General features: G+C 39.6%; 1 protein-coding gene and 1 long non-coding RNA gene across 5 annotated transcripts in view; both read left to right on the top strand.

Annotated features, from left to right (window-relative positions):
* Positions 1 to 12,198, top strand: part of SH3GLB1 (SH3 domain containing GRB2 like, endophilin B1) — a 44,224-nt gene extending 32,026 nt beyond the window's left edge. For all 4 annotated transcript variants that reach the window (XM_075182428.1, XM_075182427.1, XM_075182429.1 and 1 more), the window contains 4 exons: positions 4,581 to 4,670; positions 5,908 to 6,008; positions 9,568 to 9,793; positions 10,769 to 12,198. In XM_075182428.1, the coding sequence (XP_075038529.1) occupies positions 4,581 to 4,670; positions 5,908 to 6,008; positions 9,568 to 9,793; positions 10,769 to 10,876 (525 nt within the window). In that variant the 3' untranslated portion in view covers positions 10,877 to 12,198. The remainder of the gene's footprint in view (positions 1 to 4,580; positions 4,671 to 5,907; positions 6,009 to 9,567; positions 9,794 to 10,768) is intronic.
* LOC142099209 (uncharacterized) lies at positions 1,326 to 4,182 on the top strand. The gene is made up of 2 exons (XR_012678491.1): positions 1,326 to 3,704; positions 3,913 to 4,182. It is a non-coding gene; the product is annotated as an uncharacterized LOC142099209 (long non-coding RNA).
* Positions 12,199 to 15,137: the final 2,939 nt, after the last annotated feature.

The raw sequence follows: 15,137 nt of genomic DNA, 5'->3' as shown, positions 1-15,137 counted from the left end.
TGATTCTCCTCGACCCCTCAGCGGCCTTTGACACCGTTGACCACCCCCTCCTGTTTCACACCCTTTAGTCCATTGGCCTCTCCGGTACCGTCCTCTCCTGGTTCACCTCTTACCTTGCCGACTGTTCCTTCTCTGTTTCCACCTCTGATTCTCTCTCCCCCCCCCTCTTCCTCCCTTCCAGTCGGGGTCTGTCCTTGGACCCTTACTATTCTCACTATACACCTCTTCTCTGGGTGCACTCATCAGCTCCTTCGGCCTCAAGTACCACCTTTATACTGATGACACTCAACTCTACCTTTCCTCTCCTGATCTCTCTCCCTCCCTTTTCTCCAGGGTATCTGCATGCCTCTCTGCCATCTCCTCCTGGATGTCCTCTAGATTTCTTAAACTCAATCTTGCTAAACCTGAACTCATTGTCTTTCCTCCCTCTCGTACCTCCTTCCCCTCTGACATCTCTATCACTGTTGACAACTCATCTATCTCCCCTGTTCCCCAACTCCACTGTCTAGGTGTCATCCTCGACTCCTCTCTCTACTTTGCCCCTCACATTCACTCTCTCGCCAAATCCTGCCGTTTCCAGCTTCCCAACATTGCCCGCATTCGGCCCTTCCTCTCCCAGGATGCCACCAAATCTCTCGTCCGCTCTCTGATTATCTCCCGCTTGGACTACTGCAACCTTCTCCTTATCGGCCTCCCCCTCTCTCATCTCGCTCCCCTTGGATCTGTACTTAACGCCGCTGCTAGGCTTATTTTCCTCTCTCGCCGTTCCACCTCTGTATCCCCCCACTCTACCAAGCCCTTCACTGGCTCCCCTTCCACTACAGAATCCTTTTCAAGCTCCTCACTCTGACTTACAAGGCCCTCGCCAACTCCACTGCTCCCTACATCTCTAACCTTCTCTCTATTCACACTCCCTCCCGCTCACTGTGATCGTCGCCTCTCTTCCTCTCTGATTACCTCCTCTCACGCACGTATCCAAGACTTCTCCCGCGCCGCTCCCCTCCATTGGAACAAGCTCCCCCGCTCCATCAGAACTTCCCCTAATCTGTCCTCTTTCAAAAGAACATTAAAAACCCACCTTTTCCTTTAAAGCCTTCCAGTCTCATGCCTAAACTCCCACCGGGCGGCTACCTCTCTTTCTCATCCCTTCTCCCCCTTCCTCGACTCCGTCTCCGTCTCATCCATGTGTCTGTCTGTCTTCCCCTCCCTTTAGATTGTTCGCTCCTTTGAGCAGGGCTCTCCTACCTCCTGTTTCCATCACTTTTAACTGCGCTCTCCAGCTACTCGGCTCACCTCCTCTCGGTCCCTCTGCTCTCTGTCTCCTCTCGCTTCTCTCCGCTCCCCTCAGTGACTTTCAACCTGTCATCCGTGCCCACCCTCTTGGGCCATAGTTACCTGCCTGTACTCACTTTTCCCCTCCCTACCTCTCTTCCATGCTGTGCCTGAGCCCCCAGAGTTATAGTGCTTACTGTTACTTGTACTGTGCTGTTTCACCTTGTACTGTGCCATTGTTTGTCCTTGTACGGCGCTACGGATACTTTGTGGCGCCCTATAAATAAAAATTAATAATAATATGACATTTGTAGAGAGCAGACATGCCTTAAATGACCACCTCGGCAGGCAGCCTCACCCATTTTCCCATGACGTGAGAACCAAGATCAGTGAAGCCGAGACCAATGCTTCCATGTGCAAGTCTGTTTTTTTGCAGGAAACACAAATGCTTCAGGTTATAGCGGTATAAACGTTGCTGTTTAAAAAGCAGAAAACACTGGCATTGTACCTTTTAAGTGGAAATGTGCCGGCCCCATTCTGCGTTTGCCGTTGCTGTGTGATAAATTAAGCACAGAACTGCAACGGAAAATGTATATAAAAAAAGCAGAGCACTTTGAACATCTGCACTCAATATACATCAGGTACTATCTATAGTCTGCCTAATATATTGCATATATATTTCAGATATATGTTCTCATGGACTGGATGCCTCTGGCCCTGCTGAGTCAGATATGAACTGCTTCTAGAGAATAATAAAATGATACATTTCAAAGCTGAGTGCCAGTTATTTCTTAATGTGTGTTATGCTGGAAGCCATGCAGTACTGCCCATTCAAATGAGATCACTGTGATGGCAGCTAACATTGTTTAACCGATTGAATCATTCCCATTCAAATGTATAAATAGATGCTGCTTATTTGGAATTTTAAAATATGTATTCAGCATGTTTTACTTCCCCTTAATGACTACAGTAGGGAAATACAAGTCTTCTGTGCTCTGTGGGATAGCTGGTATAATCGCCCCCAGAAATAGTGAAATGCAGTATACAGTGGTGTGAATGATAGGTTACATTCCCCAAAGTAGAAATTTTTTTTTTTTAACAATGCATAGGAAAGAAGATGTGCACAGAATATGTGGAGATAGTACTTGGCTAAGTGGTTAGCACTTCTGCCTTACAGCATTGGGTCATGACTTCAATTCCTGACCATTGCCTTATCTGTGAGAAGTTTGTATGTTTTCTTTCTTTCATTTATTTGTTTTTTATGGTCTTTAAGGAACCTGATTGTGTAGTAGAACATATAATTGTATTTGTGAGCTGTTGCATATTCTATTGGGAATACACCAACATTTAAGATGTTTAATGTGAGCAGGTGCTTGGTTACTCTATCCTCGGGTTCTAACTGGATGCATTTGCACGGTGGCTAAGTGGTTAGCACTTCTGCCTTACAGCACTGGGGTCATGAGTTCAATTTCCGACCATGGCCTTATCTGTGAGGAGTTTATATGTTCTCCCCGTGTTTGCGTGGGTTTCCTCCCACACTCCAAAAAAATACTGGTAGGTTAATTGGCTGTTAACAAATTGACCCTGTGTGTCTCTGTCTGTTAGGAAATTTAGACTGTAAGCCCCAATGGGGCAGGGACTGATGTGAGTGAGTTCTCTGTACAGTGCTGCAGAATTAGTGGCTCTATATAAATAAATGATGATAATAATAATTCCTCAAATATATTTTAAGAATATTTAATTTCAATGTTTATGCTGTACATATGGGACACTTAAAATTCCTGACACATTTTAAAAAGTTTTCCGTGTTTAGGCTATATAAGTTCGCATACATCTGATTATACACTATGGGGCAGATTTAATTACCCGCAATTTTCTGCGCTGTATTGCCGTTACCACGGTCATTTCGCCGCTGATTTTTGCTCGCAGCTCCGTGAGCCACAAGTGAAGATCCGCATAGAAATTACCGTATTAACGGTATTTACGTGCAATATTACCGTATTACCGGTAATATTTTTAGAGCGCGAGTATTTTCCCGATCTCGCAAACAATTGAACACCCCCCTTAGTGTAATCTGCAGGCAGACAAGACAAGTTACTTAGTCATGTGAAGGGGACAAACTCTTTCAGTTGATATTTTTATCTGAACCTCTTAAATGACCCCAGATTGGCAGATACTGTATATTGCGTCTGTCATACAAAGTGCATGCAACATCCTGCAATGTCCCTTGTATGCAAAGGCAGCCCATTCCATATTCTGTGTTTATTTGCAATATGCTTGTCCACTTTCTCACATTTTACTATCTTTGCAGTCCAGATAATCGGTACAGTCTGTTGTATGATCCTCTTAGGAATAAATCATCCCTACTGCTCCCTTCAATCCTGGTGCATGATTGTATGCAAATGCAACATGGCCAAAACACATTCACAAACGTATGGCAAGGCTCCAGATAAGTGAATGGCAGCAGGGAGGCTGTCGGTGGCCCGGCGAGTCTTCTCCTGCAGCCCACAACTCTGTACCCCCTGCTCTGACTTGTAGCAAAAAATGTCATAAAGCATAGAATAAAACTGAAAGCAGCCGCAGTCCAAGTCATGTGACAACCTCTGCACAGTGTAAGGAGTTCACACAGTGCCAGAGCAGGAGGGCGTGCAGTGTCGTCTGCACCACGTGGTCTCCCTCCTACCTCTGCAGCCTCTGGCTATGAAGCCAAGTGTTGTTTTTTTTTGTTTGTTATTTATGCAGTAGACTAACCAGTATGTCGGGAACTTAATTGGCTTCTGACAAAATTGACCCTCAACTGTGTGAGGAAGGGAATTGTGTTAGTCATTCAAAGTAGTCCATGCCCCATTGGAGATTACAAAGTTCTGTACTGCCTAATATGCTTGTTGTATAAATAAACTGCGAACAATACTGCTTTGAATACTTTGTATTGCGTAATCATCAGTGAAATATTTTGGTTATTGCTCAGTGGTCTGTATTAGCAGTTATTTGAGGTACCTTGATTTATGTGGTTACTTCATTATTTAAACTGAATAGATCACTGGGAACATTGGTTTAGTAAGTTGGGGGGTGGGCGTTTTGACAGATGAGCTCCCATGTTTATTGTTCAGTGTAAAAGCCACACATGTAAGCTGCATTTAGTGAGTTCTAGCTGGTGAAATCGGCACACGTGTCATTGCATCTTGTGCAGGTTAGTTGATGGAGCACATAAAGTGGCGGAGTATTATGTGGTAGTGATCAGTTTGACGGTCTGTCTTTCTGACGTAAAACATTGAAACTCATTTGTATTTGCTGTTTTCTTTTTCAAGGCTGAACAGGAACTCAGAATCACACAAAGTGAATTTGACCGTCAGGCTGAGATTACTAGGTTACTGCTAGAAGGCATAAGCAGTACACATGTGAGTATTTTCTGAACACTATTCCTGAGTGTGTAGAGATGTTCTTACATACATTGTTTTGTTATTGCTATATGAATTTAAAGATCATTTTATTTAACCACAAAATTGGCAACAGGTTTGTGATATTGGTTGGTAATGAAAGTTAGCAAAGAAATAAAACTGCAAGATTAATCCCATATTATATATGGTACCAGCTGTATGGCAATATAACTGCCCCATATATATACAAAACAAAGACAGTTGTTGTCAACACTTATTCTTAACGCACTGCATATTTGTGCGTACCTAGCAAAATGAAAACATGAGGTATTGGTTCATATTTTGAGCAAAACATTTAAGCCTGCATTCCAGCATCAAGGGTACCTCATTGCCTGCTGGTCCTACACTGACCTACATAATGAAAGTTAATAATATCCCTTCTAAGCTGTGGTAGAAAGGATTGTTACTTAGTGTGACATTGGTTCTAACAGTTCTTTAGTAGCTGCTACTCTGTGGCTTTTTCTGCGCTTCCTCTTGTTGTTCTATGTACTAAACTACTCCCTCTAGTCATTCTTACCAAGTAAAGGGCTTCATTGGTATATGAGATATGATCTAATATTAGCCAACTACACATGCATTATTTCATAATATTTAGATGGAAAAGAAGACTATACAAAATAACTAGTTACACATCTCTATATTAGTAGTTTTAAATTTCTTCATTATTCCTAGAATTTAATTTAAAAGGGGGATTCCACCTTTGCTTTTCATTTTCCCCAGTTGGAAAGAGAAAATAAACCAGTCTGTATCAAGTGAGTTTAAAAAGATACTAGTCTGATCTTTGACATCTCCCTTTTGCAACAGTAGAACAGGCAGACCTTTACCTTAAACTGTTTTATATATTTTAGACGTAGTGTAGCAGGAAAGTTTTGTTTGTATCTTTTTTTAATGCTTTTTTTTCCCAGTACGTGACAGCTAAAAAAAAAGAGAAATAAACAGAAATCATCTGTATTTTATCTTGTCAATTGGGGATTATTAAAAAATACTAAAACAAAAAAAAATTTAATTTAAGTTTCATGAATTGAAGGCAATAGTCATTTGTCAACCTAAATGAAGTTTGGTCCCACCACCTGCTCTGTGTATGCTCACTGATTAAGTGCACAGCTAAAAGTATGGCAACATTGATGGCTGACAGTTGATACAGTTATACAGTTGTTGTGCATCAAATAACTATAATGTACATTGTGATTCAATATAGGCACATCACCTTCGCTGTCTGAATGACTTTGTGGAAGCCCAGATGACCTATTTTGCACAATGTTATCAATATATGCTGGACCTTCAGAAACAACTTGGCAGGTAACTACTTGATTGTTTTGTGTGTGTGTGTTTGTAACCATTAATACAAAGCCACCTACTTCACATTACTTTTAATGTGCGTTTGACAAGGTTCTGAGCATCTATCTTTATTAATTTCATCTTTTCATGCTTGTCCAGAGTGTCCTTAGTTTTCAATTAATTCTGGTCCAAGAAGGACCCAAGTAACAGTATAAATGACATGGGTCCTGCCTTGAGTGATATCCTGGTGTCACAACCAGACAAATCACCAGTCATGTGATGTGACAAACTACTCATGCTGTAAGGATCTCGGGAGGCATGATAGAGAGGAAATGTCTGGATTATGGATTAAAAAAAATAGAAATTCAGACTGTTCTGTATGAAATTAAGCAATGCCTATTTGATGCTGACCCTAGCTTATTTAATAAAAAAAAAGACTGGCTTATTTCGTTAACAAAACAAAAAACTGGAGTGCGTATAATACCTATATACAGGCATAAGTCTCTTGCAATAATTCTTATTTTACATTGTTCTATGAAGAGTGATGTCAAGATGAATTGCAATCTCACCTCTACCTGAAGGTCTATTTATTTTTATATATATATATATATATATATATATATATATATATATATATATATATATATATATATTATACATGCACACACTTTAACTATAATTTGCATGCAAATTGCCAGATTGTGAGGGTCGCCTTGTTTTACCAATGTGTTGTACAAATGTCGCTGTGAAGTATTTACATAACTGTGATTTGTATGGGCTTTTACTTGTGAATTGATAAGACTGTCTTTATAGAATGATGCATTTCATATAGGCTAGTGATTGTTTGGCAGTAGGTGGTCTATGGGCCCCAGTGAGCCTTCACCTACAACTCTGGCTCTTATGCTCCTGGAACGACTTATTGTCGTCTTTATGCTATAAAGCTGAAAATGAGACGGATCCTGCGTCAGGGAGGCCACGTAGCACATCAGAGGAGGAGGGTGCAGTGTTGTCTGCACCAGGTGGGTCTCCCTCCGTCCTCTGAGGACTCCAGTGTATACAAGTTCTTTCAGTTTTATAAAATAGCTCAGGTGCTTGTAGCATTTCATGAGACAGAGGTTTTGACCAATTCAGAAGGTATAAAACCACCTAGTAACAGTCTGTAGGTTCATTATATCAATGAATGACCATATGTCAGCAGTAGATATCTAGTATAGTGTAAGCCCTGTGTCCAAAAATATCATGGAGAAATACCCCTGATACTTTACCTCTGTCAAAAAACAAATCTGCACCACTCATAATCTTTAAATTAGGAAACTGTAAACCTATTTTTTTTTATGTAAATATATATGGCCCTCAAAAACACTATAAGAATGTTGGTGTCCTTGAGCTGTAAGTAATTTTTGGGTTACTGTAAATAAATTTAATTAGTGACTATTTTGGGTACTATATTAGTAGTGAGTGATCACTGGCTTCCACTGAGTTGGGGCATTGAGTGGTGAAGGGAGTTTTGGAGCACAAGTTTTTTGGCATGTAGGGACAGAGGGCATTATGGGGAAAGTGATGTCGGGGTGTGGAGGTCATTTTGTAGATTAAAGGTAATGAGCATCCCTGGACGTGTTACAGGTTGCCCATCACTGATCTGCGTTATGTAACAATATTTATACTGTTCATTAGTTTATAGAACTCCCATCTTCTGCAGGATCAATCCATAAGTCAAATAATGCAAAGATAATTGCTATTAAGACTGCATGGAAAGTATTCCGCCTAGACACATGCATACAGTCTTGCTCTGTCTACATAATGTGTACACAATTATTGGGGAAGATGCCATTTATCATATTTTATTCATATCTTGTGCATATATAACAAAGTATTTTGAATACTTAATAAAAAAATATTTAAGAAAATCTGTCCAATATTATTAATCTTGTCTAATAGTGAAAAGCTGCATTTATTTTACAATTCAAAATAAATATTTGTGTAAACTGACCTAATTTGCAATACTTATATTCCACTAGCTATTTAACTTTTACTTATTAATAGTGATCAACATGAAAACCAAAGAGAGATGTTTGAGCGAGAGGCAACTAGTGATTAACTTTACCAAAAAAGGAAAATTGTAATGTCCGAAACATATAAACTAAAATGCCTTCATTGGTAGTTGGTAATATTGTAAAATGCTTTAAAGAACAGCCACATTGAAAACCAACCAGGAAAGGGAGGGGGATTCAGCCAAGAGGTAACTCCTGGATGTGAGGAAAAGCAGTGCACTAAAGCAGCTGTCCAAGTAACGGCACAAACTCTGAGAAATGTCCTTCATAAGCACTGCTTTACTGCACAAACCGCAAGATGGAAAAATACGATCCTCAACATAAGAAAAGACTGGAGTTACTTATTGCCAATATTTCCAAACCAATGGACTTTAGCCATTGAGTTTTGTTTACTGAAAAAAATAAAAGTTTAATTTATTTGGGAGTGACTGCCACATGGAGGTGGCAGAGGAAGTGCAATAAGGTCCTGAAACCAGAATGTATCAGACAAACTACGAAGCACGACATTGGCTCTGCGATTGCCTGGGGGGTGGCGCGGCATTGGCTCTGCGATTGCCTGGGGGGTGGCGCGGCATTGGCTCTGCGATTGCCTGGGGGGTGGCGCGGCATTGGCTCTGCGATTGCCTGGGGGGTGGCGCGGCATTGGCTCTGCGATTGCCTGGGGGGTGGCGCGGCATTGGCTCTGCGATTGCCTGGGGGGTGGCGCGGCATTGGCTCTGCGGTGAATGGAATTGCAAACTGGAATTTATTGAGGGAATCATGACTAACAAAGAATAATACTGGATCTTTATACCGTTGAGTACCTGTGGGATGTGCTGGAAAGAAAGTCCAGAACCCGTCCATTATCCAATGTGACTGAATGGAACACTTTTCAGTGAAGTTTGGTACCAAATGCGGTTTGAAAAATCCTGGATAAACTGGCAAAGAGCGTATCTAATGGTTTGGGGGCAGATGTCAAAGTTGGGCCAACCAAATACTGGTACTTCATTATTCTTATTTGTTTCATTTACTTTATGCTAATATACTATGTGCAAAATTGGTGTTTTAGTAAAAATCATTTGTTTCTTATGTTTTACGTCATTACAAACTGCACACAATACGACTTTTGTTTTCTCTGACTATTTGTCATGTGTTCACAATGGTTAATTAGTGCAGCAAGATGCATTCCTAAACTCCTAATATGTAAGTGCTTCAAAACACGTGTGCTAGGAAAGTTTCATTTGACATGCATTTTTCATCCAGTTGTTAAAGAAAGACTTGTTAGAACATGCCATGGTTTGTATAAACCTCAAGTATCACGGTTTCTAGCATTCCGATGGACTATAATGAACTGTATTTGGCAGTTTCATTATCTCAGTAATGTCCGTCTGTCATTTCACAGAATGCAGGAAGAATGCATCCAGTCATACACATGAGTGAAGAGCATGTGCAGACACATCAAGGACATTTGACAAAACATTTTAAAATGATTAGTGCTATTAAAGGGACAGTGATTTCATTAGCCATTTCTGTGTTTCTTGTATCGCCAGCTTTCCATCAACGTTTGCATCCAACAATAATCAGTCATCCTTAACGCCTATGCAAAATGCTCCTCTCCCGTCAATCTCTGCCTCCGCATCATTACCTGCTGCAAGCAATTCTGTTGTCACATCAGGCTTCAGTGAGCTGAAAGCAGCAAGTGGTAACAGAAAGGCCAGAGTTCTGTATGATTATGATGCTGCAAACAGCAGTGAGCTATCACTTCTCGCAGATGAGGTAATTGCTTTGATGAGCTAAGAGGTCACTTTTTAACTGCTAAATATTCATTTATCGTTTTAATATTGTAAGTGTACTTTTTTAAAAGTGAATTGATAATGTAATCTACTTTTATTCTAAGTAGTATAAAGTGCAGTTGAAAATGTAATGTAACTAGAAATAAGGAAAATGCAGTGTATTTATGTGCCCGTGATCTACACAGCGGAGTAGTAGCCGTTTTATGAGCACTTTGCACCTCATGTCTCAGAGGTGATGAAATGGTAATATACATTCTCAGAAATACTAGCTCAGGCAACACAATGACTTTCTGACCTGTATGTAAGTGCTGAATAGACCTTAATAGGAGATGCACATCATGTAACAAGTCATTACATTGAGCAGATGAATGCTACATCTTCTGACATTAAAGCAGTTTGAGCATTAGTGAGATCATTTTGCGACTTGTACCCAGTTAAAAGTTTAGTTGTTCTCCGTATTTAAGAATGGTGGTCGTCAACTTCTTTCCCCCCTAAATTTTGAGACCACACAAGTGTCAGTGTGCCACTGTTTTGGGATCCCAAAAGAGGTGGTCCACAATAGACTGTTGTATATATGACAGTCTGTCAACCCTAAAGACAGATTCTTGGACCCCCCCTAGAGCAAGCATTAGTCCAGTCTTGATACTTCCCCAATATACAAGAGCACCGCAGCTCTGCTCTCAACCTTAGGAGAGGCCTTTTCTAACAACAAGCAGAGTTGTTGACACTGAAACTAATAGGTAATGTAGAATGAGTGTCAATAACACTACTTGGGACTCGCAAAGCCTTAGGTGAGACCTGCTGAATCATAGAATCTCTGTACCACAAGTGCCTGGAATATTACATTTCAATTTGAATGGCATCCAAAATTTTGGATTGCGAGTAGCATTCTTTAAATTGGGAAAAAATATTTGTTTGATTTATCATTTACAATTTTTTTTTTTCTCTTTATTTTTAGGTCATAACAGTGTACAGCATGCCTGGGATGGATTCTGATTGGTTGATGGGCGAGAGAGGCAACCAGAAAGGCAAAGTGCCAATTACCTACCTAGAGCTACTTAATTGACTTATTTTTGTTTTGGTTTTTTTCTCCTAAAGTGCCGATTTACAGCAAACAAAAAATATTTATATGCAATTAACTTGATATAAAAGTAGATGTGTATAAATGTCTTCTATGAATTTCAGCCATATTAAACTGGCCTCTGACAGTACTGCCAACTCTTGCATGAAAAAAAAACACTCCGTGGTCACAAGATTCTGTTTTTGACTATGCGGAATGTGTTTTCAGAACTCTATACCGACTGATTTGTCAGTTTCAACAAACTTTTGCCATGAATTGGAAGATGTCAACACCATTTTGTACTCCATTTATGTTTGTTGTTGGTGACTAGCTTCTTTTTTTTCTCTCTCTTCTTTATCAGGTTTTTTTTTCTTTTTCGCCCTATTTGTAAAATAAATGCGGTTTTTGTGCCAAATGCTTTATTCATACATTTAGTTCTGAAGAAAGAATGTGACATTCCCTTGCAGTGTCTTGAGTGTTATGTTTAGAGTCACTTGCTCTATTGATAACCATTCTCTAAAATGCCATTGATCAGGTGAAGCAGTTGATTATTCCGGTGCTTAGTTATTTGAACTTTTAAAGAGAATGTTGATATTGTTGAGTTTTTTGCCACTTTACCATGGTACCATCGTCATTTACGAGTTTCAGCTGTCATGGCCACCCCCATAACCCATAATTCTTTATTCTACAAGGATTGCTGTCTTTAATTAGGTCACTAAATAAATCCCTGACTTGGACTGACAGTACAGTTAACAACAACCTTACAATCATGCACCACTTTTCCTTGTACAGTCAGGTGCAATCTGTTATTTTACAGCATCTCCAAGCCATGGATGGATACAAGCACTGATTGCTGGGAAGTTAGGGAGGGAACCTTGTTTACCTAATATGTCTGAACAAAGGGGAATTGTTGTTCTCCCTCTCAAAGGTGAAAAACCGTCTTATAATACAATATGAACATTTGTACGCAGATCTGCTGTAATAAGGTATTTATCTTAACAGCATTGGTTCATTTTGTTTTTTTGTTTCTTTTTATTGTCCTTACGTTAGTAAACAGCCTTTAGTATAACCAGAATGATTCTGATATAGAAAGCCTTAAAATTAATATAAGAATGTTTTTATCTAGTGAATGTATATGGGGGAGGACAAAGACCTCAAGGCATACCACCGTCACACTTTATTTTGTATTGTTTTATAAATATATTTAATATTTCTTAGAATAAATGTAGAGACCAAGAACGATTTAAAAAAAAAATGAAATATATTGAAGCACAATTGGAACTTGTGTAAATTGGACTGTAAAATAAAAACAAAACATTGTCTTCCCAGTTTTTGGTTCATTTTCGTGTGTAATCTGAATGATTTATTTGGTGTTTGTTTTTATTAATGAAACATCTTGAGACATAAATAAGGCCTTATGGACTCCTGGACAGATATTTACCTTCAGCATCATCTCCTAAAATTCCTTTGATCGATCTAAACTCCTTGGTCTCCTAAATTGCTCACAGAAAACTTGCATTACAGCAGCAGTGCACAGATCAGATGGCCTAACAATTGCATAGGGCATCTTCCTGTTTCGATGATTTTGCATTGCAAGTTCGTGGTCATTGGCCTGACATACATATAATATGGTTTTAAGAAATGTTATAAGTGGTTGAACAAAAGGTGACCTATGTGTGCAAATCATGGGTTCTTGCTGCTGGGTCATTCTGACTGTAGTTAATAAGTCCCCTAACTTTTATTTTGGGATCATCTGCTACAAGAGCTTTCATTTTGGACTGTTTGTTAAAATAATGAAAATGGGAACTATCGAGGCCTGTTCATTACCTTTTTGGTTCCTTAAACATTTCCTTTGATATATGTTATGTACAATGACACAATGTTAATACTGAAATATTTAAAACATTTGTGAAAATTGTATGTCTTTCACTTACTGTAAGAACACTTACTACTCATCATTAGCATTTGGTGCTGCTGCTCTGGATGGATGGTGCTACTTGATGAGTTGGAAAAAAGGCTTCATTTGTGCTTAGTCTTTCCATTTCAGAAAGGGTGTACATTAGACCTGTTTGAGTTAACATTCACCTTACACAGAACATCTACCATAAGTAATCCATAAAACATCCGGCTTCCTTGAGTAAGAAAAAGATGGTGATGGACCAGCTGGATGGAGGAATGTCCCTTTCACTTCATCGATATTTTCATCTTTCTTCAGAATAAATCTGAGCCACCATTTGTTGTTGTAGGCAGCAGTTACATACCCTTTGGTGTTGGCAAGTGGGAGCTTTTCTTGGGATGTCTGTTCCAATGAATTTTGTGTTTTTGAAGTGACCTAGAAATATTGCTGTCTCAATATGTTGTTCTTGTGTTGAGAAAGTAAAATGCATTCCTGTATTGTTTTTCTTCTGCCCAGTCAAAGTTGTGGTGTAAGAATCTGATTATCATATGGGCGTTGCAGGCTTGCTCAGGATGCTAACTTCTCCACTGTGCTACCTACACCAGCGCAGCGCCCTTTGGCATGTGCAGTCCCTGAAAAATGCCACTCTGCTTCTTTGCCAACTTATGCTCTGATAAAGATGATTTTGGTAAAGTTTTCTGTTCTTAAATTGTGTGGCTGACGGTGACCCATCAGAGAAGTATAATTATTTTTTTTTTTGGGTGGTTTCTCAAATTTTGTCTTCAAGTTTGAGTTTCCTCTGGAAGCAGTAGACTGCCAATGTGTTGTGTACCCCTTATGCACACTGCTGTTCCTCCTTGCTCCCAGCACACATTCTCCCAGCCTGATTCTCCACTGTAATTAAACACTCTACTTTTTCAAATGTGCCATATATGGTCCAGGGTTGGGTGGGCTTAAATTAGTGACCTAGGGGCTTTTCTTCACTAATTTAAAGTCCACCCAAACCTACTCTGTCCCTGTAAAAGACAGGTCTATTCAACACGAAGGAAGTGTGTTTCCACTTAAGTTTGCACACCTACTCAGCATGATTGAATAGTCCTATGCTATTTGTGTGAATAAGGTGTGATTTGAACTATGGCTTTTCTAAACCGATTCTCATACTGCATTATACTGTATTATACTGTTTAGGTACATAACAGTTTCATCTTCAACCCACACTTGCACAATATATCATGTTTGATATTTCATTGTAAGTACTAGTGATTCTACTTTGCTTGTCCTACCATTCTGTACTAGACTTGCAGGATTGTGCTGTTTTAATTAGTAATCATCAGTGTTTATGAATCTAGGACCTGCCCTGCACCTATATTTTCTCTAGTACCATATTTTTCTTCTGGATATCTAGCTGTATTACAAATAATAAACAGCATTTTCTTTCTCAGTCCTCAAACTGCTTTCTGTAAGACATATGCCTACTTTCTATATAATGGTATATCTCAGAATGCAGGATATTGAAGTTGCAACTAAATAGAAGTTGCCCTTTAGCAAAAGAGATGCTAAAATATATAAATGTATAAATATATTCTTCCAATGTTCACAGCTCAAGCAGCATATCTTCTGTTCTTGTAAATTTTTAAAACCTTTACATATACATTTGTTAATTTTGGTAAATTCTCTTTCATACAAGGTAATTTGTATTCTAGGTTTAATATTTTTATATTGAGATATTATCTTAGATGTGAAAGGTATCACAGTGCCTTGCAGCCCTGTACAGCAGGGAAAACAGGACATACATGAAACGGGGTAATGCAAGATAGACAAAGTAACTGCAGACATGAAAACAAAGGGTATAAAGGACCCTGCTCATTAGAAAGATTACATTATAAGGATATGAGGACACAACTCAAACAAGAGGCGCAAATGTGGTTCAGAGTGGAGATTAGGACAGTTGTAAGGGTGCATTAGTGTGAATATTATTATCCTTTATTTGTTAGGTGCCACAAGATTTCCGCAGCGCCCTACACCATACAAACAGTACACTATACAGGGTGAAACAGTACAAAACAATAAACAGAGATACCAGTACTTCAGGAGCTCCAGGCAGGTTAAAGCAATAAACATGGAGCAGAAGAACAGGTGAGGAGACAGGAGGAAAGAGGGCCCTGCTCAAGTGAGCTTACATCCTAAGGGAGGGAAAAGAGAACAGGCACAAGGGGAGCCAGATGAGGCAAGGGAAAGAGCGAGTGGAGGAGATGAAGGGGTTATACGGATGGTTGGTAGGCTTTAAGGAAGAGGTGGGTTTTCAGTGCACGTTTGAAGGAGCACAGAGTAGGAGAGAGGCGGATGGAACGATGGAGGTCATTCCAGTGA

Source organism: Mixophyes fleayi, chromosome 8 (assembly GCF_038048845.1).
Source record: "Mixophyes fleayi isolate aMixFle1 chromosome 8, aMixFle1.hap1, whole genome shotgun sequence".
Classification (NCBI taxonomy): Eukaryota; Metazoa; Chordata; class Amphibia; order Anura; family Limnodynastidae; genus Mixophyes; species Mixophyes fleayi.
The sequence above is the reverse complement of the archived record's forward strand: the minus strand, read 5'-3'. Positions and strand labels throughout refer to the sequence as shown.